General features: G+C 38.6%; 1 protein-coding gene across 2 annotated transcripts; it reads left to right on the top strand.

The window, feature by feature from the left end:
• Positions 1–3092: 3092 nt before the first annotated feature.
• On the top strand, positions 3093–20628 carry RAB23 (RAB23, member RAS oncogene family). Of its 2 annotated transcripts, none has more exons than XM_039726980.1 (7): positions 3093–3239; positions 5355–5556; positions 6404–6489; positions 11595–11751; positions 13197–13279; positions 14713–14805; positions 15655–20628. In XM_039726980.1, the coding sequence occupies exons 2-7, from the start codon at positions 5402–5404 to the stop codon at positions 15792–15794; spliced, it is 714 nt and encodes a 237-aa protein (XP_039582914.1). In that variant the 5' UTR covers positions 3093–3239; positions 5355–5401; the 3' UTR covers positions 15795–20628. The 2 variants fall into 2 exon arrangements, with proteins under 2 accessions (XP_039582914.1, XP_039582904.1); XM_039726970.1 differs by having other exon boundaries at positions 3093–3235.
• Positions 20629–21036: the final 408 nt, after the last annotated feature.

The following is a 21036-nucleotide window of genomic DNA, read 5'->3' on the forward strand; positions in this document are numbered from 1 at the left end:
CGGTTATGACTAAGCTGGGGAAAGATGACACTGAATTTTTGGTAGATACTGGAGCAGCATATTCTGTGTAAAATACTTTAGAAGGGAAACTGAGTCACAATACTGTCTATGTTAAGTGGTGGGACAGTGCTCCTCTACAAGGCAAGTGGAGAGGACCATTCCTAGTCCTGCTGACCACCCTGACTGCAGTCAAAGTTGCTGGCAAACCACTCCAGAGTTCACTACTCCTGGAATCACTACTCCAGAGTTAAGAAAGCTTCTGCTCCTGAAACAACTGTAAAAAGAGACTGATGCAGACAAAAACATGTTTTAAATAATTCCTCTTCTGTGCCTAAAGAACTGTTAATAATAATTATTATTCTTTGCATGATACCCAACTGTGCAAGACATTACTAGTGTTAGATATTTATCACATTTATCATTCTGATAGTTAGTTACTATTGTTAGATATTTATCTATTATTAGATATTTACTGTTAGATATTTACTGTTGTTAGATACTTATGTGTTATTAAATACCTATTATTAGTAGACATTTAGAATAGAGACTTGACAAGGTAAAGGCCTTGTCAAGCCTCCATAGGGAGGAAATGATGCCTTAAGATTTATCTTCATATTTTTAGATTCTGTACTGCCTTAGTGTGTGGTTCTGAACTTCACATAGAGTGTTAGTAAGTTCTCTTCACAGAGTAGTTAGACAAAACAATCCTCTTCCAGAACCAAGGACAGCTGTTACAGCCTCAAGCCCAAAAAGCATAAACAACAGCGAATTGAACAGAACAAACTGAGAGGAACAGACGTCATAACCTGAAGCTGTAATTAAGCCCAATAGGTAAAGGGACCAACATTTCTAAAAGTGTGAAGACTTGTTCTAATGAATAGTTTTAAGGGAATTTCAGAGAAAATGAGACCTTCACTAGAAAGTGCTGAGGCAGAGTGTAGAAAGGACTTTTATACTGGCAGCCATAAATGAAGAAGGGAGGGAAATAAGAAGAAAATAAAGGAGGAAGGAAGGAGTGAAGGAACTGTAGCCTTTTATAAATATATCAAGAGTGTATTTTAATATGGTTTTTTACTCAGTAAGGTAAAAAAATTGGCACTTATTTGTCTGTGCTTAAATCAAATACAAGGTTTTGTTTGCAGCAGATTTATTCAGTTTCATTTTGTGAGAAGGAAAGGAAAATTCTATAGATTTCAAAGCAAATTCACCTATTATCCTTGTCATGGTTTTCTTGACAGTTATGTATCAGAGTTTTCTGATTGCTCAAATGCAAAATATCTGGCTTCACTCTTGAAGAGCATCTTTTTCTGCCATCTTCATTTCTACTTAAACAGTTTTACTGATGTTTGTGTAAAGAGGGCAGTAAGAAAGGTTCCATTTTCATAGAACAGATTCTGTTGGGTTTTGTAAATATACTTACAACAGTGTCTGGGATAAATGCCCATAACGTGGTGTTCCACGTTTAAACTGCTTTCCATCAGCAAGTGCCTGGAAAGACAACCATCAGAATGCAAGACTTATAATGTGGAGAACTAATGCTTCCAAAAATAAGTAAGGATGCAGAGATGTTGACCACTCAATACAGTAAATGTACACCTTCTATCTAATAGATTGTTTAAAACAAGTATGTTTTATATCAGTCTTATGTAAATAAGACTGATATAAAACATACTTGTTTATATATATCATACTTGTTATATACTTGTTTATATATATCATACTTGTTATATATCATACTATGTTTTATATCAGTCTTATGTAAATAAGACATTAGCTTGCTTCAACAATAGTTTGGACATGACTCATTGTACACAAAACTGATTTTCCCACTTTTACTAATGTGACAGTTATGAATTATTCTAGTGCCTGAAAAATGTCTCAAGTAGCACAGACATGGCAAGCAGGCAGATATATTACCTGCCTAGCTACAGGGATTCACATGCGTATGTTTTCTTTTCCTGATTCTGAAGGTGAACTGTAGCACAGAAGTGCTTACAACGTAGGCATTAGGTGACATGAATCCCAGCCACACCCCCAATGTCTCCCATGGTGAAAACAGGGAAATATAATGAGGCACGCTTCTAATATATTACTTTGGTATTAGGCAGGTAACAAATTTCTCTTAATGTGAGGGGTCTCCGATTCAAGGCCTTTTAGAACAAGGAAGCCCTGGCATCACACAGATTCTGAGACTATAAGCATTAACAAAATGAACATAAATTTCAAAACAGAAGCCATGCATAAAATCCTACTATTCCTTTGGGATGTAACTGCACAATGTTCCAATCCAAAAAGTATTTATTTAGGGACCTAACTGACTCTAGAGCAAAGCTATTGTCTTGGGAAGCACGGGACAGGCACAGAGAGGTCTCTGTTGTGGAAGGCAGACTCCATTAACCACACTTGGCAATATCTGAGTGTAACTTGGCCATCTTTGAGTAGCAGGAGGGCTGGGGGCACTAAGAGGAATCACCCCAGCCAGGGATGTGCTCTGCAATATGGGAAGGGGATTTAAGGCAGTGGACTTCTTTCAGTTTAACATAGGAAACCAACCAGCCAAAAAACGAACATAAGGGGTTAAGAAAGGTTAAATATTCAGAATTTAAGACTACCACCTCTATAGCTGTGCCAAAATTTATGCTGTTTAATGTACAGCCTGGGAGCTAGCACACCACGTACCAAGGTGATGGGCACGTCTTGGTTTAAAAAAAAAAAAGGGTGCTACACACAGAAAGGCAGCTGCCTTCTGTGGTAGCCTAAGGAAAACCCGCGGCTGATCACACGGGTTTGTTTTCCATGGAGGATGAGGTGAGGAATGCCGACGTATAGGGAGTGGACCAGGAATGAAGGCACCCGCAGGCAAGGAAAAGATCACCCTTGTCCGGATCTTTCCTCAGGAACCCAGACGAAAACCCCTAAAAGCAACTTCTCCCTCGCCTCAAGCCCGACTCGGGGGCACAACGACGGCAGCCCAGGCGCCGGGCGCGGCTCACAGCCCTCACAGCGGGGCAGCCCTCACAGCGGGGTCCGCCGCGGGGGCGGGGGCAGCGGGCAGGCGCCTCCCCGAGCGGCGCCCCCGGTCCTGACGGCGCTTCCGGGCGGGGGAGCCGGGATGTGCGTCCGGGTTGGGTCGGCTCAGCGAGCGGTTTCCTCTCGCCTTCCCTCCGTCTCCTCTTCCCTACCCCCTGCACCGCCGTGCCCTCGGAGGGAGCGCCGCCCGCCCGCTCCGTGAGGGGTTGGTGAGAGGGGCCGCGGGCGGGCGGGGATCGGAGCCGGGGCGCCCCGGGCTGGCGGGAGCGGGGCCGGGGCCGCGGCAGGGGCCGGGCGGCCGAGCCTCCGCCCTCGGCGTGGCCCCTCGGGCAGGGCCGGGAGGTGCCGGTGGGATGGATCCCTGTGCGGAGACCCATGGGTGGCTGCCTCTGTTCTCGCCCAAAATGGCCATCCGGCTTCCCGGTGCTAGCGGGGCTTGCCGAGCTCCGGGCAGCCGGGTGTAGGCTAATGCAGGCAGGAAACATCATCTGTCTGAGCCAGCCGAGCGAAGGGATCGGGCAGCCGCGCTCTGCCAGCAGGGGTGTGAGTGTGGTGATGGGCAGAGCCTTGAAAACCGGAGTATTTTCCTCTCCTTCGAAAGGAGCGTGATCTGATTCTTGGGAGGAAGTTTGCCGCTGCAGAATGTTACTGTGATGATATCCCGACACGGCAGGGCGTGGGGCAAACTTAGTTTTTATTATGTGGGCAGTGGTAAAGTTGTAGCAAGTCCGAGGGCCGTCAAGAGAGACTTCAGAGCCTTGGAACAACTGGTGAAGGGAGCAGGAACACAAGCAGTGTTCTCTTCTGGCCTTCCAATCGCAGGGAATGAAATAGGAAGAAATTGGTGTTACAGGCAGAATTTTGGTGTTTTGGTGGTGGGTCAGTCTACACGACAATCATGCTTGCTGGCAGTAGATGGGGTACATCTGTTTTGAAGGAGGAAACTGCTTTTACAAGAGTCAGTAGGACTCACTGGAGTAGTTTTAGACTAGATGTGAAGGGGAAAAGGGATAAAACCAGGCTCCCTAGAGAAAAGTTTGGAGAAGGCACGAATTTGAGGGATGGAGGTCAAGAGAGTGGTGGTGAGTAATTTAAATCCATCTAGCAGCTGGTTGTTAGTGGTGTTCCCCAGGGCTTAGCGTTTGTGCCAGTCCTGTTTCATAACTTTACCCATGATCTTGATGAAGGGATCGTGTTCACCCTCAGTCAGTTTGCAGGTGACACCAAGGTGGGTGGGAGTGTTGGTCTGCTGAAGGGCAGGAAGGCTCTGCAGAGACATCTGCAGGTTGGATGGCCAAGTGCCAGCTCCTGCACTTGGGTCACACCAACCCCATGCAGAGCAACAGACTGGGGGCAGAGTGGCTGCAATGGGGCCCAGTGGGAAAAGGACCTGGGGTGCTGGTCAGCAGCAGCTGATCATGAGCCAGCAGTGAGCCCAGGTGGCCAAGAAGTGACATCCTGGCCTGCATCAGCAATAGAGTGGTCAGCAGGACCAGGGCAGGGATTGTCCCCCTGTACTCAGCACTGGTGAAGCCACACTTCAAAATCCTGTGTGCAGCTCTGGGCCCCTCACTGTAGGAGAGAAACTGAGGGGCTGGAGGATGTCCAGACGAGGGCAGTGAAGGGTCTAGAACACAAGTCCCATGAGGGATGACTGAGGGAGCTGGGTGATTTAGCTTAGAGAAGAGGAGGCTCAGGGGAAACCTTATTGCTTTCTACAGTTGCCTGAAAGGAGGTTGTAGCACGGTGGGGGTTGGTCTCATCTGCAAGTAACAAGCGATAGACAAGAGGAAATGGCCTCAAGTTGTCCCAGGGGAGTTTTAGGTTGGATATTAGAAAAAATTCTTCGCTGAAATGGTTATCAAACATTGGGACAGGCTGCCTGGGGCAGTGGGGCAGCATCACCATCCCTGGAGGTACTTAAAAGATGTGTGCAAGTGGCACTTAGGGACGTGGTTTAGCACTTGGCAGTGTTGGGTTAATGATTGGACCTGCTGATCTTTGAGGTCTTTTGCAACATTAATGATTCTGTGGTTTTGTAATTCAGTGCCTCCATTTCTTTCTCATTAAGAAAAAAAGCCACCAAAACATCAGTGAAATATCTTTACATTAAGCCAAATAAATTATTCTCTACTTCCAATTTTTATAAATTTTCAGTTAGAAAGCTAGTTAAATAACTTGCCTGAGGTCACTTAAGCAATCTGTGACAAAGACAGAAATAAATTGTACTATCTATATGCACCCTAATCTGTGTGATCATCTTGCCTCTTGCTTTCTATTCACAGCATTTTTATGAACATAATAGCTATTTACTTTGTTGACAGAATCAGTAGTTTCCTGAATAAACCAGAGAGTCACCTGAGACGCAAGGATGTTGGAAGAAGATATGGAGGTGGCCATCAAGGTGGTAGTAGTAGGAAATGGAGCTGTTGGAAAGTCCAGTATGATTCAGCGATATTGCAAAGGGATTTTTACAAAAGACTACAAGAAAACTATTGGTGTAGATTTCCTGGAAAGACAGATCCAGTATGTATTAAACAGATGACATACTATTGATTTTTACCTCTCTCTCTATTTCTTTTTTCTGTTGTAATCCTGAAATTTACAAAGGCTTGGAAAACAAGGCCTGCTGTTTTTGAAGCACACTAAAAGGAGTTGTTTTCTCTCTTGCGCTGTGGGCTAAAGTTATAAAGTTGGATAAAGTCCTTTATTCTCCATCCAAAATTTAAAATTATGAATAAAATCTGGAATATCTGCCATACCAGGCTCTTTGACAAGTTTGCTTTGTATTCTACCACCAGTTGATTTTTTTTGTGTGATTTATTGTGAAGAAGTGAAACTTCTTATGATAAAAGAATTACACAATTTTGTTAGCCAATATAGAAAAAAATTACTATGAAAAAATTACTTAGTGTCTTTATGCAGTATAAGCAGGTAACACCCTATTATGTTTGGTAAAGTGGAAAATCTTCTGATAATGAGAAGTAAGAAAATTCTATAAATTCTGCAAGCTGATGAAAAAGGCAAAAGCACCATTCTTCAGGCACCTAAGTTTTGTTTTGATACCTATCTTATTTTTCATTGTAGAGGGAAATGTAGAGGAAGAAGAGGAAAGGAAGATGAAAATGTAATATAGATTGTCTGTAAAGAATATATAATGTAGTTGAGGGACTATTGCCATAGTATGCTGTGAAGGCGAATGAATATTAATAACAAGTTACATTATGATTAATAACAAGTTACATTATGATTAAATGCAGTTAAATTTTATTTGGATTACTCTTACAGTGTAGAAACAGAAGTGTTTCCATGACATTTGCTTTGATTTGTTCCTATTACTGTACTGATCACAAAACTGTCTTGTTTATTTCAGAGTTAATGGTGAAGATGTCAGGCTAATGTTATGGGACACTGCAGGTCAAGAGGAATTCGATGCAATAACTAAGGCCTACTATAGAGGTGAAAATATCATGTTTGTTGTTTGGTAGTTGGGGTTTTCTTGGTCTGCACATCTCTAAAATATTTCCATATCTTTGTATTAAGAATTTTAGTTATTTCATGTGTGTGCAAAGCATGTTTAGTTCAGCTTTTTCAATTCTTAAGTATTTTTTCTCTTTGTGCAAGTTCATTGTCTTAATTATGTCCACTTTATGCAGTAGTGCCCTTTAGAAAATATTGAATTAAATGAGACAAATGTTTGCACAGAAAGTGGACAGAGTGTAAACATTCAAACAATCAGGTGCAAGTGTATATTTTCCCTCTAAAAGTGTTTCATTACTTCTGTGAGACATGTTTGCAAATATTCCAAAAACTCTGGATGAGGCTCACAGTAATTAATCCAAGGAGGGGAAATCCACCAGCTGTCCTAGAAAGACAGTTCACAGGGCACAAGAGTTCTTTTGCTAGTGCAGTCTGCCTCGAATACATTGAAACAAGAGCAGTAACAAAAGTGTATTTACTTCATAAAATAAACTGTATTATTTGTAGCCAGCTTATCCATTTAACCAGTTACAAATTACATACTTAAGCTTTCTTTGTTTATAATTTAACAGTGGTTCTGTAAATATTTCTCTTTGTTTGGGTTTTTTTTGTGGTTTTTTATGGGAGAAATACAAATGACTTGGCAAAGATTCCACTGTTCAGTTCTTGCATACTAATCACCTGAGATGGGGGGAAAATACACTGCTATGGTATAAAATTACCTCATGTGGAGATAAAATAATGATTATGCCAAGCTGTTTCAGGGTGCTACAGTCTTATGATTGTTTTATGTTTCATAATCAATTTGCTAATCAGTATGGCTTTTTGGTGATACTTCTTGTTGTTGCCTGTGATTGATGATTACTGTTCTCTCAGAAAAAGATCTTTTCACGTGGAAATAAATAATTTACAGCTGACAAGTTGAGCATACGAATTTTGGATGGTAGTAGTTGATTCTCTTGGAGCTTCCTTTTCACTGTCCTGGCCTTTGGTCTGCTTGTGTGCTTTGCTCTGCCCAGCTGTTTCAAGCCAAAGACTTTTTCTCCTAATTACTGGGACTAATAGGTTAGAATATGCAGCGTTGAGGGGAACTCAGGACTACACCTACTGGCCTCACTTAGCACAAGTAACCTGCTGGTTTAAAAACAAAATTAAAAATTTGCATGAATATCTTGAAATCTTGGTTATGACTCAAGCCCAGCATAGTGCTGTTAGATCTCTGCCTTGGAGTTCTTTGTACAGAAGTTCTTTCAGCACAGTCAGCCTGTACACATTGTAGCAGCATGATGGGTGTACAATAAATAGTTGTAGGTGTCAGATACAGAGACTGCTCTGCACTAGACTTTGGACGAGGAAATCAGGAGAGCCTGGAGTGCAATTTTGGTCTAGCCTCAAATAATCACACTATGATAGAATCAAAAAGTCAAGCTTACTTTGGAAATGCCAGGCTTTTATTGTTAATAAGGGGAGGACACCTCTAAGATAGGTCAGATAGATGCTGGCTGTTCATTTAAGGTGTGCTTCTCCCACAGGTCACTGTCCCACTATCATTGCACTAGGGTTTATGTACTCCCCTGGGACTCTGTGTATTGCCAGTGCTCACTCATGAATGCTTCAGAGCCTGGCTATGAGTGTTGCTTGTCCAGGGACCAAATTCATTCTCTTGCAGAGAAAGAGAACTGGAGATGGCAGTGGAGTTGTTGTGTGGTTTCCTATATTCAGGCAAGTGTGTGCAGCCAGTGTAGTTGCATGCCTGCAATCACACAGTGCAAGGAGCACAGCAGCGTAAATTCAGAGCCAAAGGAAGCACTGTATATATTTAATAATTTATTTTTTTGTATTGTCCCATGCATCTTCTCAGTTTCTATGTGATTGAAGTCAAATGTTTCTCAAAGCAGTATTTGATCATTTCTTTGTGCATGTGTCTTCTTCCTTCTACTACCACTGGTGTATCTTGAAGATACTTGCTAGGTTTTTGATGGAAAACAGACATCTTGCTCATTAGTGTGTTACTCAGATACTGATTAGTCAAATTGTCAGGATCCTCATTTTGTTGCAAAATAGTTCATTGTTCATAATCAAGCCTTCATAGCATTGCTTTCATTTGCATTCATTAACCCCTTTTGTCTGTAGCAAATATGATAATGGAAGGCCCTAGTACAGTTATTTTAGATACTGTTAAGGAGACATTAAATCCTGTGAGCCTGTTAAAGACAGCCAGGATCCACAGAAGTTAAAACATCAGCAGTAAACAAGAATTTCTAGATGATGATACTGGATTTTGATATCAGTGTGAGATTGAACCATCAGTTTTATAGGGAATATGTGCTTTCTGTCCTAGCCTGGAAAAGATGAGGCAAAGTAGAGTGAAATGAGTAGGGTCAGGTATAAAGCCCTGTGAGAGTCCTCTCATAGCAAGGAATTTCCTTACACTTTCTATTACAAAGGCTTTGTACCATTATGAAAGGAAAAAGACGTGGTTATGTAGTCTATGGGGATAGGATAGTCTGCTGAGACCAATTCAGCTGACAAGCTCATGCTTTACTTGAATTAAATAGCACTAGTCTCCATGTTTTTTTTTCTGAATTGCTCTAGGTATAAATATTATGTCAGTGATTCTGCAGGCAGTTGAAGCATTTTAAAATACAGAGGAATTATCAATGCAGTAATTGCACATGGTGTCATTTTCTTCAGTACTTTAAAGTAGCTTTTTGGAACAGCTTCTTACAAAGGAACTTTAAAATATTCATTGAGAGCATCCTGAGCTGTTATGCTCCTGTTTGACACCATCCTGAGCCTTTGCTGCTGATGCCTGTTGTTGTACATATTCTGTTGTATGAGAGGAGAGGTGGTATTGACTCCATTAGCAGTGGACGACTGAGATAGTAATGTTACTGACTCTTGAATACTGTCAGGGCCTGCATAAAAAAGGTGTTTATGTGGCTAAATTCTAGGGTTTGTCTTCTTTTTTCCTCCTTAGAACTCTTAGATGGATATTATCATTTCTTAAATTGTTTGTTTTCAATAAAAATATTGAGCTTTTAGCAGATATATTGAAGATGAAAAGAATTTGCCTATTAAAATTTCTGCCCTGCAGTACCTTCTATTGAACTCTGTTGCCATACTAACTCCTGACCATACTGAAGCACACTTCAGAAAGATCACAGCTGATACTGTTTTGCATTGAATCTGAGAGGAAAACTACTTTTGTCTTCTCTTCTTAAATAAGCATCTTACAGAGTTACTGGGTTAGTTAAGTCTGATACTTATGATCCAGTGATTGAAAACTTTGGCAGATGTTTGGAAATACACGATAATATGAGTGTCTAGAATTTGTCTTAGTTGATGACACTTTGTTTTACTGTTATTTGTTGTAAAAATCTTGAAGGTCCTCAAAAATATTTCAGTTTGATTCTTTATTAAACCTTGTCATATAATTCCCTTTTGAAACTAATATGGACAAGCTAAGGTATTTTTACTCTCCTTGGCCACTGCATTCTACCTGTACTATATGTAAATTGAATAAAGTCTGATGTAGTATCTTCTCTACCTACAACATGCCAGGGCTTTTCCCTCTAAACTTACTGTTACTTGTGGCAGCATTCAGAAGGAATGGGTGGAAGGAGAAAGATGAAGTGAAGGTGTTCTAGTTTGGCAACTTCACAAAGGATTTCTTGGTCTTGAAACTGAAAAAAGTGATGTTTACAGATGGTGGGAGTATTTTAATAAATGCTCTCATCTCCATTAAGCTACTTTGTGAGATAATAGGCAAATGCAAACTAACCTGCTTTGGAAACAATAATGAATTTTACACCTCTGTCACAAGAATTGCATCAGAATAATTGCATACTTCAGAGTACAGTGTGGACAGTAGGGAAAACAAACAGTTTTACAGCACAAATAATAGGGGAAATTATGGAAGGCTGCATTGCTGCTTTTTTACTGGTAGAGATTCAGTTGAAGTTCATAGGGCAGTTCTTATTGTTTTGTATAAAATCGTACCAGAAAAGTCTTAATGTGCATATGGAAGAGTGTTAAAGAGCATAGGAAATCCTTCTGAAAATAGACTCTGAACTTGGCTTTTAAAAAGTTAAATAAAAGCAAACTTGTGTGCTTTGTGCCAGAGAAATAGAAAGATAAAAAGAGTACAGGAATCAGGGATACTTTGTGAAACTCAGAGGTAAAATTCATACTGATGAAAAATTTTTCATGCTATATGATATTAATGGGAGATGTTCACCACAAGATTATGCTAGATTCTCAAAAACTCTCACTATCTATTCCTTTCATACTCTGTTACTAAACAACTAGTACATTGAAGGCATATAAATAATGACGTGTGCAAAGAAAAGCAGTTTCTGAAGAATAACACAGGGCTACTGGACAGTCAAAAGACCACACACTGCTATTTCAGCTGTGGAGTACCTTCTCAGTATCCATGGAGTTTTTTAACTATTGTTTATTTACAAAACTGTAACAAAAGGTTTTGTGTAATTTATTGTACTGCTCTGATAGATTTATTAGACTATCTGACAGTATAAATTGGAATCACATTTATTTTCCCCAAAAAGCTACTGACAATTTATTTGAAATAATCACAACTTCATCTGAATACTTTTTAAAGTTTTCTGCTTTCCAGAATCCAGATTTCTGTACCACAAAGAATAATGTGAAATGTGCTCTACAGATGCTGCACACAGGAAAAAGTCTGCCTTCTGGCCTCTGTTAATGTGTCTGTAAAACAGCAATAAATTAACCTTCCCTTCCCTTCCCTTTTTCCAGCCTTTCCAGACCTCCTCCTGTTCCTTTCCCCTGCATACACTCAGTATTCTGGAATTAGCTTTAAAGGTAACAGACCCATAGTCATCATAAAGATGGCTGTAATGATCAAAATAATATGGCAATGAATTTTCATTTAGGGAATCTGTGACTAGTGGTTTGACACAAGCTGGTAGTAAAAGTGCATGTTTGTGGGAAAAACTTTAAAAATCTCTCATATTTCAAATACATTACAATTTTTTTTTCTATTGTTTATTGGCTAATTTGTATGTATATGTATTTGTAATTTATTTGTTTATTTCTAGGAGCCCAGGCTTGTGTTCTTGTGTTTTCTACAACTGACAGAGAGTCCTTCAAAGCAATCCCTACCTGGAAGCAAAAAGTTGTGGCTGAAGTTGGAGACATTCCTACAGTTCTTGTGCAGAATAAGATTGATCTTCTTGATGACTCTTGCATAAAGAAGTAGGAGTTCTATTGTACTACTTTTAAAGATCAGTAGGTGCCTCCTGTATACACAAGTTTTAAAAAAAGAAGTCTGTGGGAGTTTCTGGTGCAGACTTAGAGTGTCTGGGTTGTCCCACCTGTGTCCTGCATTTAGACGTGCCCTAGAAGCACATGGTGTGGGTGTTGCTGCATGAGTGTAGATTCTTGGGCAGATGTGCTGCAAAGCTAGGAGCCTTCTGTTTATTTCATGCTGCATTCTGAAGCCAAAAGTAATAAAGGAAAGACATGAAAAGATTGGTTCTGGCATAATATGATTCACATCCTTTTTTTTTTCCCCTAAAAATTTAAAACTATAGATTCTCTCTCCTGTTAAATTTCAGTTACTTTTAAACTGCTGTGCACCACTGAAGGCACATTGTCTGTTTGGCTAGTGAATGCTTGCTAATATTCTTTGCTTTCTTTAATTTGTTTTTTATTATTCATTTTTATCAAAACATTGTGACTCTATAGAAGTACGTATGTGGTAATATTCTCAAACTGCATGGTGCTGAATCTTCCTTGCTGTATTTTTCTTTACAGATTTTATTGTCAGTTCATTCTGCCCTGGTGTATGTGACCAATTTCATTCTTGTCATAAAATCAGCTTAACAAATGTGTTTCTTTACCACTGCATTTCATGTAGAAAATAGTGCATGATCAAGATTATCATTCTCCACTTCTTCAATTTCTATCATCTTCCCGAGAGATTTAAATTATTTCTTCTTTTTTTGTTGTTTCCTGCACTGGCTTTCTTTGTTGTCTGTTTGCTATCATTGATGGCATAAATCAGCTTCTACTACTTCTGCAAAGAATTCTGAGGATTTTTCAAAGGAAAAGCAAAATTGCATTTGAACTCCTCCTTTATTCATGGTATGTCACTTAGGTTTGGTTCTCAGAATACTCTGCCTCAGTAATATAATTTTTCTGATGATTTGATTTTCCTTAGGGAAGTATTCATAAGTTTCTTAAAGTTTAACATAAGTTCTTTTTCACTTCACTGAAAAAAGTAATTCTTGATTTCATCTGTGCACTCATCTGATTGCATACCATACTGCTTCATTAAGATATGCTTAAGGATTAATTTTTGTTGTTGTTTAGAGTTTGCAGTGATGATGCTGTTAATTACAGCCTCCTTCCTTTTGGTTTCACCAACACACTTCTTTGAACCCTTGGGAAGTTTTATTTAATGAAGTCAGTAAACACTGGAAAGAATTCCTTTGAGTCATAAAGAAACTACATGTAAAATACCTTCTTTTTATAGTGGAGATACTGTAAAGAAATTAAGGATTAGGTATTTTTTTACTGTCTTGAATTTCTCAACCCACTTTGCCATGTTTAACTTAAAACAAAGCATTTTGTTTACAAGAATAAATGCTGACAATTGAACGAAATAAGGACTTACAAAGCCGTCTTGCGTTGTGCAGTGAGGAGGCAGAAGCGCTGGCCAAGAAGCTGAAGGTGAGGTTCTACCGAGCGTCGGTGAAGGAAGACCTGAACGTGAGCGAAGGTAGGCGGTGCCGGGGGAGGCGTGTCCGCTCCTGCCGCTGCTCCGTGGCCATCCCCCGGCTGGAGCCCGCTGCTGCCGACACATCCTCGCATGCTGCTGGCAACCCTCTTCATCCTCTTCATATTCCAGAGCAGCACGCCTTAAACACAGCTAAAATTGCCTGCTGTCAGTGGGTTAGCCCCATTTCTTTGTGCACATCTTTCTCTTCCGCGAGCACACACAGCTGCGAGGTTCACCAGTGCCACTGTGTTAAGGCTCCTTAGTCCTAATGACTGGCAGTAAGCATGAGCTTGTAAAACAAATACACATAGTAGAAGCTCAATTACTGCAACATAAAAATTGTTGAACAATTATTAATAGTTAATAAGTAATTGATAGAATCAATTAGTGACTGGCAGTAAGCATGAGCTTTTAAAACAAATACATGTAGCTCAATTATTGCAACATAAAAGTTGTTGAACAGATTATTTTGTAATTATTAATAGTTAATAAGTAATTGATAGAATCAATTATTTTATATTTTAGTGATATTTAAAGACAGTATATTAAAATATTGCATCTTTTGCAGTCTTTTGTCTACTGGTGATATTTCATTAGTTCCTAAGTACCACTTTTAACGTACTTAATTTCATAAGAGTAGTGTTAAAATTTTGAGTCTCTTGTCTTTTGTGGCCTGGGTTTGAATAATCATATATTCTTGTTTAATTGGTCAAGATTAATAGTGATATATTCTTGTTTAATTAGCCCTAATTATATATTCTTGTTTAATTAGTCCAGATTAATAGTAAACTCCCTGTTTCCTCTCAATTAACATCATTCACCATGGGAAAAATCTAGAAGAGAAAATGTAAAACTGTTTTGTATCATCTTTAAATGAGTTGAATTACAAATGTAAATAATCATAGCACATCTAGGTTCTGAAAATTCTGCTTTAGTTGTATATTTTTTCAGATTCCCTAGGTCAACTTTATATACACCAATAGAAATGAGGGTAGCATTAGTTAATTAGAAAAATCTTGTTGCCAAGTTTTGTTAATAGACTTATTTTACGTGACTACTGTTTTTTAAGGCTTCTTGCAAAATATATATATATTAAATCCCTACATAACTGTAACAACTTCCAAGTTGCATTAATTGAAACATTTGGCAATATGTGTGTGCCATTTCTTTTTTTATATGAGCATTGAGATATTTCTGCACAGGACTTCAGTACTGCAAACTGCAAGAGCTGGGCAGACACTGGAGTGACCTGGATTCTACCCAGGCACTCAGGCTTGCCCAGAATCACTTACCAGGTTGTGCTAAACCTGGGGTGTGAAGTGCACTTTTGTCACCTTGCAAAATTTTGATATAATGGCAATATTATGATGATGATGATTATTATTATTATTAAACATTCTGTGATATACCTTTTTTCTTTTTTAACTTTCCAGTTTTTAAGTATTTGGCTGATAAATATCTTCAAAAGCTCAAGCAACAAACAGCAGAAGATTCAGAAGTAGTACATACAAGCAGTAACAAGATTGGTATGTATACTATAATAAAAAAACCCCTAGAAACAGTATTTTGTGCCATCAAAGCTTGTGGTCTCATCTGTTTCCTTATGGAATTAATACAAGGTGAATCAGAGTCTAATTATTACCTCCCTATCTTAGGATATCATCTCTTTTTGTAAAATAACTTTGTGACTCTTTAAAATTACAAGATGGTCAAACTGATACACAAAAGTTTCTAGCTAATGCTTAGCAAGTGCCCTTGTACTGAATTCATTTAAACAAGATTGTGCAAGGATTTGAGAAGGATGCTTGTTGGGTTTTTTAAATGTAATTAGCATTACATAGTGTTGCTCATCTCGGTGTGGACTTAGAAGACTCATGGGGAAAGAATCTGGTGTGTAATCAGAAGGTGTTTGTAAGTTGCCTTCTGTAAGAAAACATTGAACTTCTATAGTTCTTCTTTAACGCGTTTCTGAGTCAGGTATCTTTTTTTCCATACAGTGCTCCCTTTTTATTCTGGCCTTTTACTTGCCTTTATATCAACAAAGTTTCTGAATTTTAAATCACCATGTTTTTCTTCTATTATGTTACTCAACTAACCACAACTGTGTGCAGTTAGTAACATACATATACAGGTGAGTGCATCTGCTGCCCTTTAATTACACAGAGGCATGCTAGCTTTAAATACTGCCTGGCTAGTAATTGCAACTGCCTCTACTTCCAATTTAGCTGCAAAATTGACTCAAAATAGATTTAAAAACTGGTGTATACATTTGAGGTCCTCTGCTATGACTTAGCAGGTGTTGCATTTAAAGTGTTCATGTATTATGCTGCAAGCAGTAAACAAATACAAATACTTCTCTTGTCTGAATTCTGTAGGTGTTTTTAATACAGCTGGTGGAAGTCACTCCAACCAGAATTCTAGCACTCTTAATGGTGGAGATGTCATCAACCTTAAACCCAACAAACAGAGGACCAAGAAAAACAGAAGTCCTTTTAGCAACTGCAGTATACCTTAGACCATTTTTGGAGGAAATTAAGCAACTCAGAGAATTGGATGAAGTTGTGCAATTGAATACAGAATAAAGCCAGCTGTAGAGGTATTTTTACCGGTGCTTTAGCAAATCTTGTGCCTCCTAGACAGAGGGTCGATTTTGATGAACTTGCTGATGCCGTGGGTTTGTTGTGTGGCGTGAGACACCTGGTAGCGACACACAGAACCGTGGCTGCCTCGTGCACTTTGTACAGAGTAGGTGAGCTTTTCCTTTCTCAAGGAATTACTTACAGAGCTATGAACTAGGTATTGCTGACTTGCAAAGCACATTTAATATAAGGGTAATACTTACACGTATAGGTACGGACTGTAACTCTATGGCCCAAGGTAATGTAGCAACCTTGCAACTAAATTTCAAAGAAAATACTAGAATTGGTTAGTCAGGACACTAACAAGATAAATGAAGAGCAAAAACACACTACTTCGTTTTATGCCTGACCATATTAATATTCTGCCAGGATTCTGTCAGTCCTGTGGGTGCAAGATCCTTGCATTGTATATCTGTGTGTGCTAAGGTATATATGTAAACATTTGGGATGAATATCTAGGCTTGGTTCCAATGTGTACGTTACTTGGAGATCAGCTAATGATCATCAAATAGCATCTTCTAATTGTCCTTTAAAAATGTTGCATTTCAAATGAGGCTTTCCAAGCTGCCACTGTGTATGTTTAACTTGCTATACTTCGGGCCTAAAAGCTTAGATTTAAAAATGTGTGGTGCCAAAAATGCTCCTTTTTACCTAATGCTATGCTACAGATGTTTTGTAAGTTTGTTTTTCTCAGTCTTAACAGGTTGAACAAATAACACTAATAGCTATTCAGAAGGAACATATAATCATATTCTTGTTCAAATTGATTGTTGTATCCTGTGTCATCTTATGAAAAAGGAATTTTCAAAGTGGTGTTACAAAGTATTTATTGTTGAAATTTTTTCATAGATACCATAAACTAAGTTACAGGGATCCAAAAAACTGCAGCTGATTATATTAGGGAGACATTCTCGAATGTTGTCTCAGATTTAAAGTTAAGGAAATCTAATTCTGCAAGATGAGAGACATGGCAAAAAAATTTCAAAGTGCTTCAGTAATTTTACAGAACTGATTTAGACATTTAGGAGCCCAAATTTAACTTCAAGGTTATTTGGGCTAAGGCTCCTAAATCACTAAGGTGCTTTTAAAAATGCTAAGCAAGATACCTTTTATTTAGCAAAAATGAACACTTTATAATCCTCTTCAAGAGCATGCATGCCTTTTAAAAACTATCCATTTTGTTTACATGATTTTGTATGGTATGATATAATTTTAACTTTCTAAGATTTCTACAAGTCTGCCAGTGACAAATGCAAAATCTGCTGCTTAAAAAAATCAGAGTTTTAATAGTTTTATAAATGGTGTATGAGAATGAAAATTGGTTGAGTGATCCTGTATATTTTTGAAGGAAGGACTTTTCACTATGTGAATTCATGTAGGAAGCTTGACTGACTTTGTTTCTGAGTCAATGAGTATGAAAACTGAAATGTATTCTTATTCCCACTGTCTGCAGGGAAGAAGTGAGTGGCAAGTTATGCACAAACACTAAAGATCTCTGAACTCTGTATTTTATGTTTACTGTATTAGGCTTTCTACCACGTACCACAGTTTCTTTGACAAGCTGTTAGAGATCTCCTGTTGCTGGCAAGAAGGAGGGAACTCCATCCCTTTTGCTATTGCAACAAAACTGTGTGTTCTTCACCATAATGTTTCCTGTGTTTTCTATTGGATAAAGGCCTCTATTTTTGAACAAGTGCATTTAATCACTGTGTGTATAAATGGAGTCAAGTCCTATCTTTTTTAGCAGTTTAAGAAGTAAGAAATAAGGTACTTGGGATAAGATAATTGAACATCATGGGGCCACTTCACAACTTAGGGGAGAGTGTATGCATGAAGAATTTTGACAACTGTTTTTAATATGGAAACTTTTGCATTTCACTGTCTTTCTACAAGTTTCATGGATTTTATTAATTTTTCATGAAAAACAAACAAACCCACAAGGTGTTTGAAACAGCTTTTTTTTTGCCTTGTTTGACTTGTACAGCGTATTGAAAAGCAAGTCTTTATTGTGTCTAATGGCAATTTACAAGATTTTATGTTATACTGTAGCACACTGTACAATTAGTACAGGTTGTTTGTATTTACAGTATGTCACTATAAACTACTGCTTTTAACAACTCAGCAGTCTTTTCATAGGTGGAGACTTGACAGACTTGATAGATTTAAGATATATTGAAATGTAGTACATATATTTTAATGTAGGAATAGTTACATGAAGCATTGGGTAACAGCGAGTTTTCATTTTACTCCCACCCTAAATCTAAAGTGGATCTTTCTTTGTTGAGACCTTGCAGTGCTTGTTCTTTAATATGACTGTGATGGAAACTGCTCAAATTAACATCTTTCTGGGAAGTGCCCTGCATGTACGCTACTTGAAAATTTTGATTCTTTATTTTACTGGGCTTGGTGTGTAGGTGTAAACCAGATGACTTGCATGTTGCAGGAACCTTTAGGTATTCACATCACTCTTCAGTGGCTCTTCAGTGGCACTAACTTTTGCCTTTTGGAAGAAGAGACATGTCTAAATGTTGTCCCTCATGAATAATTTTTATTACAAATATTACTTCATTCTCCACTCAAAGAGTACTCATTAAAATATCATATGTTTTAGTAGCAAAACCTACAGGTGCAAGGCTGGTAATAAAAATGCTCTTCTCTTTGCATCCCTGCATGGTCAGTGAGGATGTGGCTCTGTTATGTCCATGGTGCCCAGGATTAAGAGCAAGAGATTCTCATGCCACATGACACAAACTTCATTGCACTCCTGTATTTTCTTTTTATATCTCTTGAATAGCTCATTGGCTGTATTATCTGGATCTTGCCACAATCCTTTGCCCTTGGCTGATAAAGCTACCACTAGCAGGAAACTCCAGTGATTGTTAATGCCTTAGTGGAACAGAGATTCACTAAAGAGTATGACACTACAGCTTTGTCACTTCTGTGTTGTATCCATTCAGTGAATGGGTGTTCTCCCAGTACGTGGGGCATCGTTAGATGCAAAGCAGTAATGCTAGGGATGTATTTCCAACTGGAAATAGCAAATCTCAAAGTTGTATGACTGATCACACTAATTTTTGTGCTTGTGTGTGTGTGGTTAATTTTAAAAAGACTTTAAATATTCCACTTAGGACAATTTTGAAGCTTTCTTACTTTCAGTGTTTCTTAAGGCAACACTTTTGTAGTCAAAATGCCTGAATTACCACACTGTCAGTCTGATTTTCTGTTTAATTTTTATGCTTCAGTAAAATACAACATTTTATTTTCTTCATTATTGGGCTGCAGCACATCTGACTTGAAGTTTTCCTTCACAGTATTTCTGTAGAGGTGGGATAATCTAAAGAGCATTGAGCAGCTGAACACACAGCACTCTGGTGGGTTATGTAGGGTACATGCACAAGACTCAGCAAGGCTGCCCTTGAAGCTGTTCATGCACCCTTCAGGCTGAGAGCTCCAGGTGTTAACAGGTGAATGATCTGCCCTTCTCTGTGGGAGTTCATCTTGCAGCGAGCCAACACACACGCTGCTCCATTCCAGTGACACTGACCTGAGCCCCTGCTGCTTTTCTAACTGTAGCCATAGACCTCTGGTAGAAGTTCCAGTACCTGAACACTAATTGTACCAAAATGAGAGTGCAAGGATGGTCCAGCAAGCTTGAATTCATCAAAACGCCCTTGCCGTCTTTTTGTAGGAAGCAAGAGTTGTGCAGATCTTCTTTCTAATGCACAAATAGTATTGAGAGAAGAAAATAAGTCTTTGTTAAATATGGCATACAAGCAGATAATCAAAATTATAGAATGAAAACCACAGCAATGCTTAGATTTAAGATGAAAGGTGCTATAATGGAATAAGAAACCTGCTAGTGTTCCATGTTGAAGTGTTCTATATGAGTCATCTCAAAGCCAGGTAAGTCCTAGTACTGAACTGGGCTCATTCTCAGGTTTCTAGTAGAAGGGTAATAATGATAAATCACTAAAGTTGATAAGAAAAATTAAAAATTACTGTGGACCAGGAGAAACACCACTCTCATTGTGAGGATTAAGATGCATTGTTACTAATGGCTTAAATGTAACTGGCTAAAAGAGGAAATGTACATAACTGGTTTTATCACCATCATGATCTCAAGTAAATGTAACAGATTTGTAGAAGAAAAAAGTCAACATACCATCAAACACACCAAATCCTCAATCAGAAGAATCAGTGTTTAAAACTGAGTATCTTGTGTATGCTGTTCTGTAAAATCCCTACAAATTAATTCTGCTGTTCTCTTGTAAGTGACACTAGTTGGTTGCATCATGCAACTTAAAATGTTTGTTTGCTTATTGTTTGGTCTGATATAAGTCACTACTTTTGTGGTTATATTAAATTGTCAGTATATTAAATTTCAAAAATTGCTGTAACTACAAGCTGTGCAACCTCAATCTGATTGAGAAACGTGTGCTTGACTCTTGGGTGTGTGTTGCCAACAGCTGGGATCAAAGGCAGCACATGAGAGCACTGGAAGGAACAAGTGTGGATGCCCCAGACAAACAGAAATGGTGTTTCTTAGCTCTTGCCTCTGATTTCTTTACCACATGGTTGAAATACAAAATAGGGATTGTTTTCTGCTCTTTCTGGTCATTTTGCTTTTTATGATTGGTCAGGCCAATACAGTGACAAGGTTTAAGATTGTAGACATTGGAAGTGGCATTAAAGTATTATTAATATATCCAAGATGCCTGGTCCCTTTTCTGAAAATAAACAGGTAAATAGTCACAAGTGATTGTTGGTTGGGGGTTTTGCATTGTTTTGGTATTTTTCTTTTTTTAGTAAAGCACAAATCAGCATTTCTATCTGCCTCTTTACCCAGGTATGTGAAGAATATCAGAAGTAACACAGTCCTGCTTCCTCTTTCATGCAGTTTTGAATACAGAAAATCAATGTGTTTGCCAATTATTCCTTATCAGGGTGTTAAGCAGTGGTTTAGGCTCATTACAGAGGCATTGGACTAAATGACCTTCCATCAGTCCCTTCTAACCCACCTCTTCTGCAATTCTGTGATAGCACAAGTGCTATAAAAATGCTTTTAGTATCAGTACAATGAAGAGGATCTAAGAGAGAAAACAAAAAGGCTTTTTGCCT

This window comes from Passer montanus, unplaced genomic scaffold (assembly GCF_014805655.1).
Source record: "Passer montanus isolate IOZ18808 unplaced genomic scaffold, ASM1480565v1 scaffold11, whole genome shotgun sequence".
Classification (NCBI taxonomy): domain Eukaryota; kingdom Metazoa; phylum Chordata; class Aves; order Passeriformes; family Passeridae; genus Passer; species Passer montanus.

Excerpts from the sequence above, each read along its gene's own strand:
- RAB23 (XM_039726980.1), top strand. The coding sequence starts at position 5,402 with ATGTTGGAAGAAGATATGGAGGTGGCCATCAAGGTGGTAGTAGTAGGA. Across the intron at positions 5,557-6,403 it reads TTCCTGGAAAGACAGATCCA|AGTTAATGGTGAAGATGTCA; the intron begins GTATGTATTAAA and ends TGTTTATTTCAG. Across the intron at positions 6,490-11,594 it reads AACTAAGGCCTACTATAGAG|GAGCCCAGGCTTGTGTTCTT; the intron begins GTGAAAATATCA and ends GTTTATTTCTAG.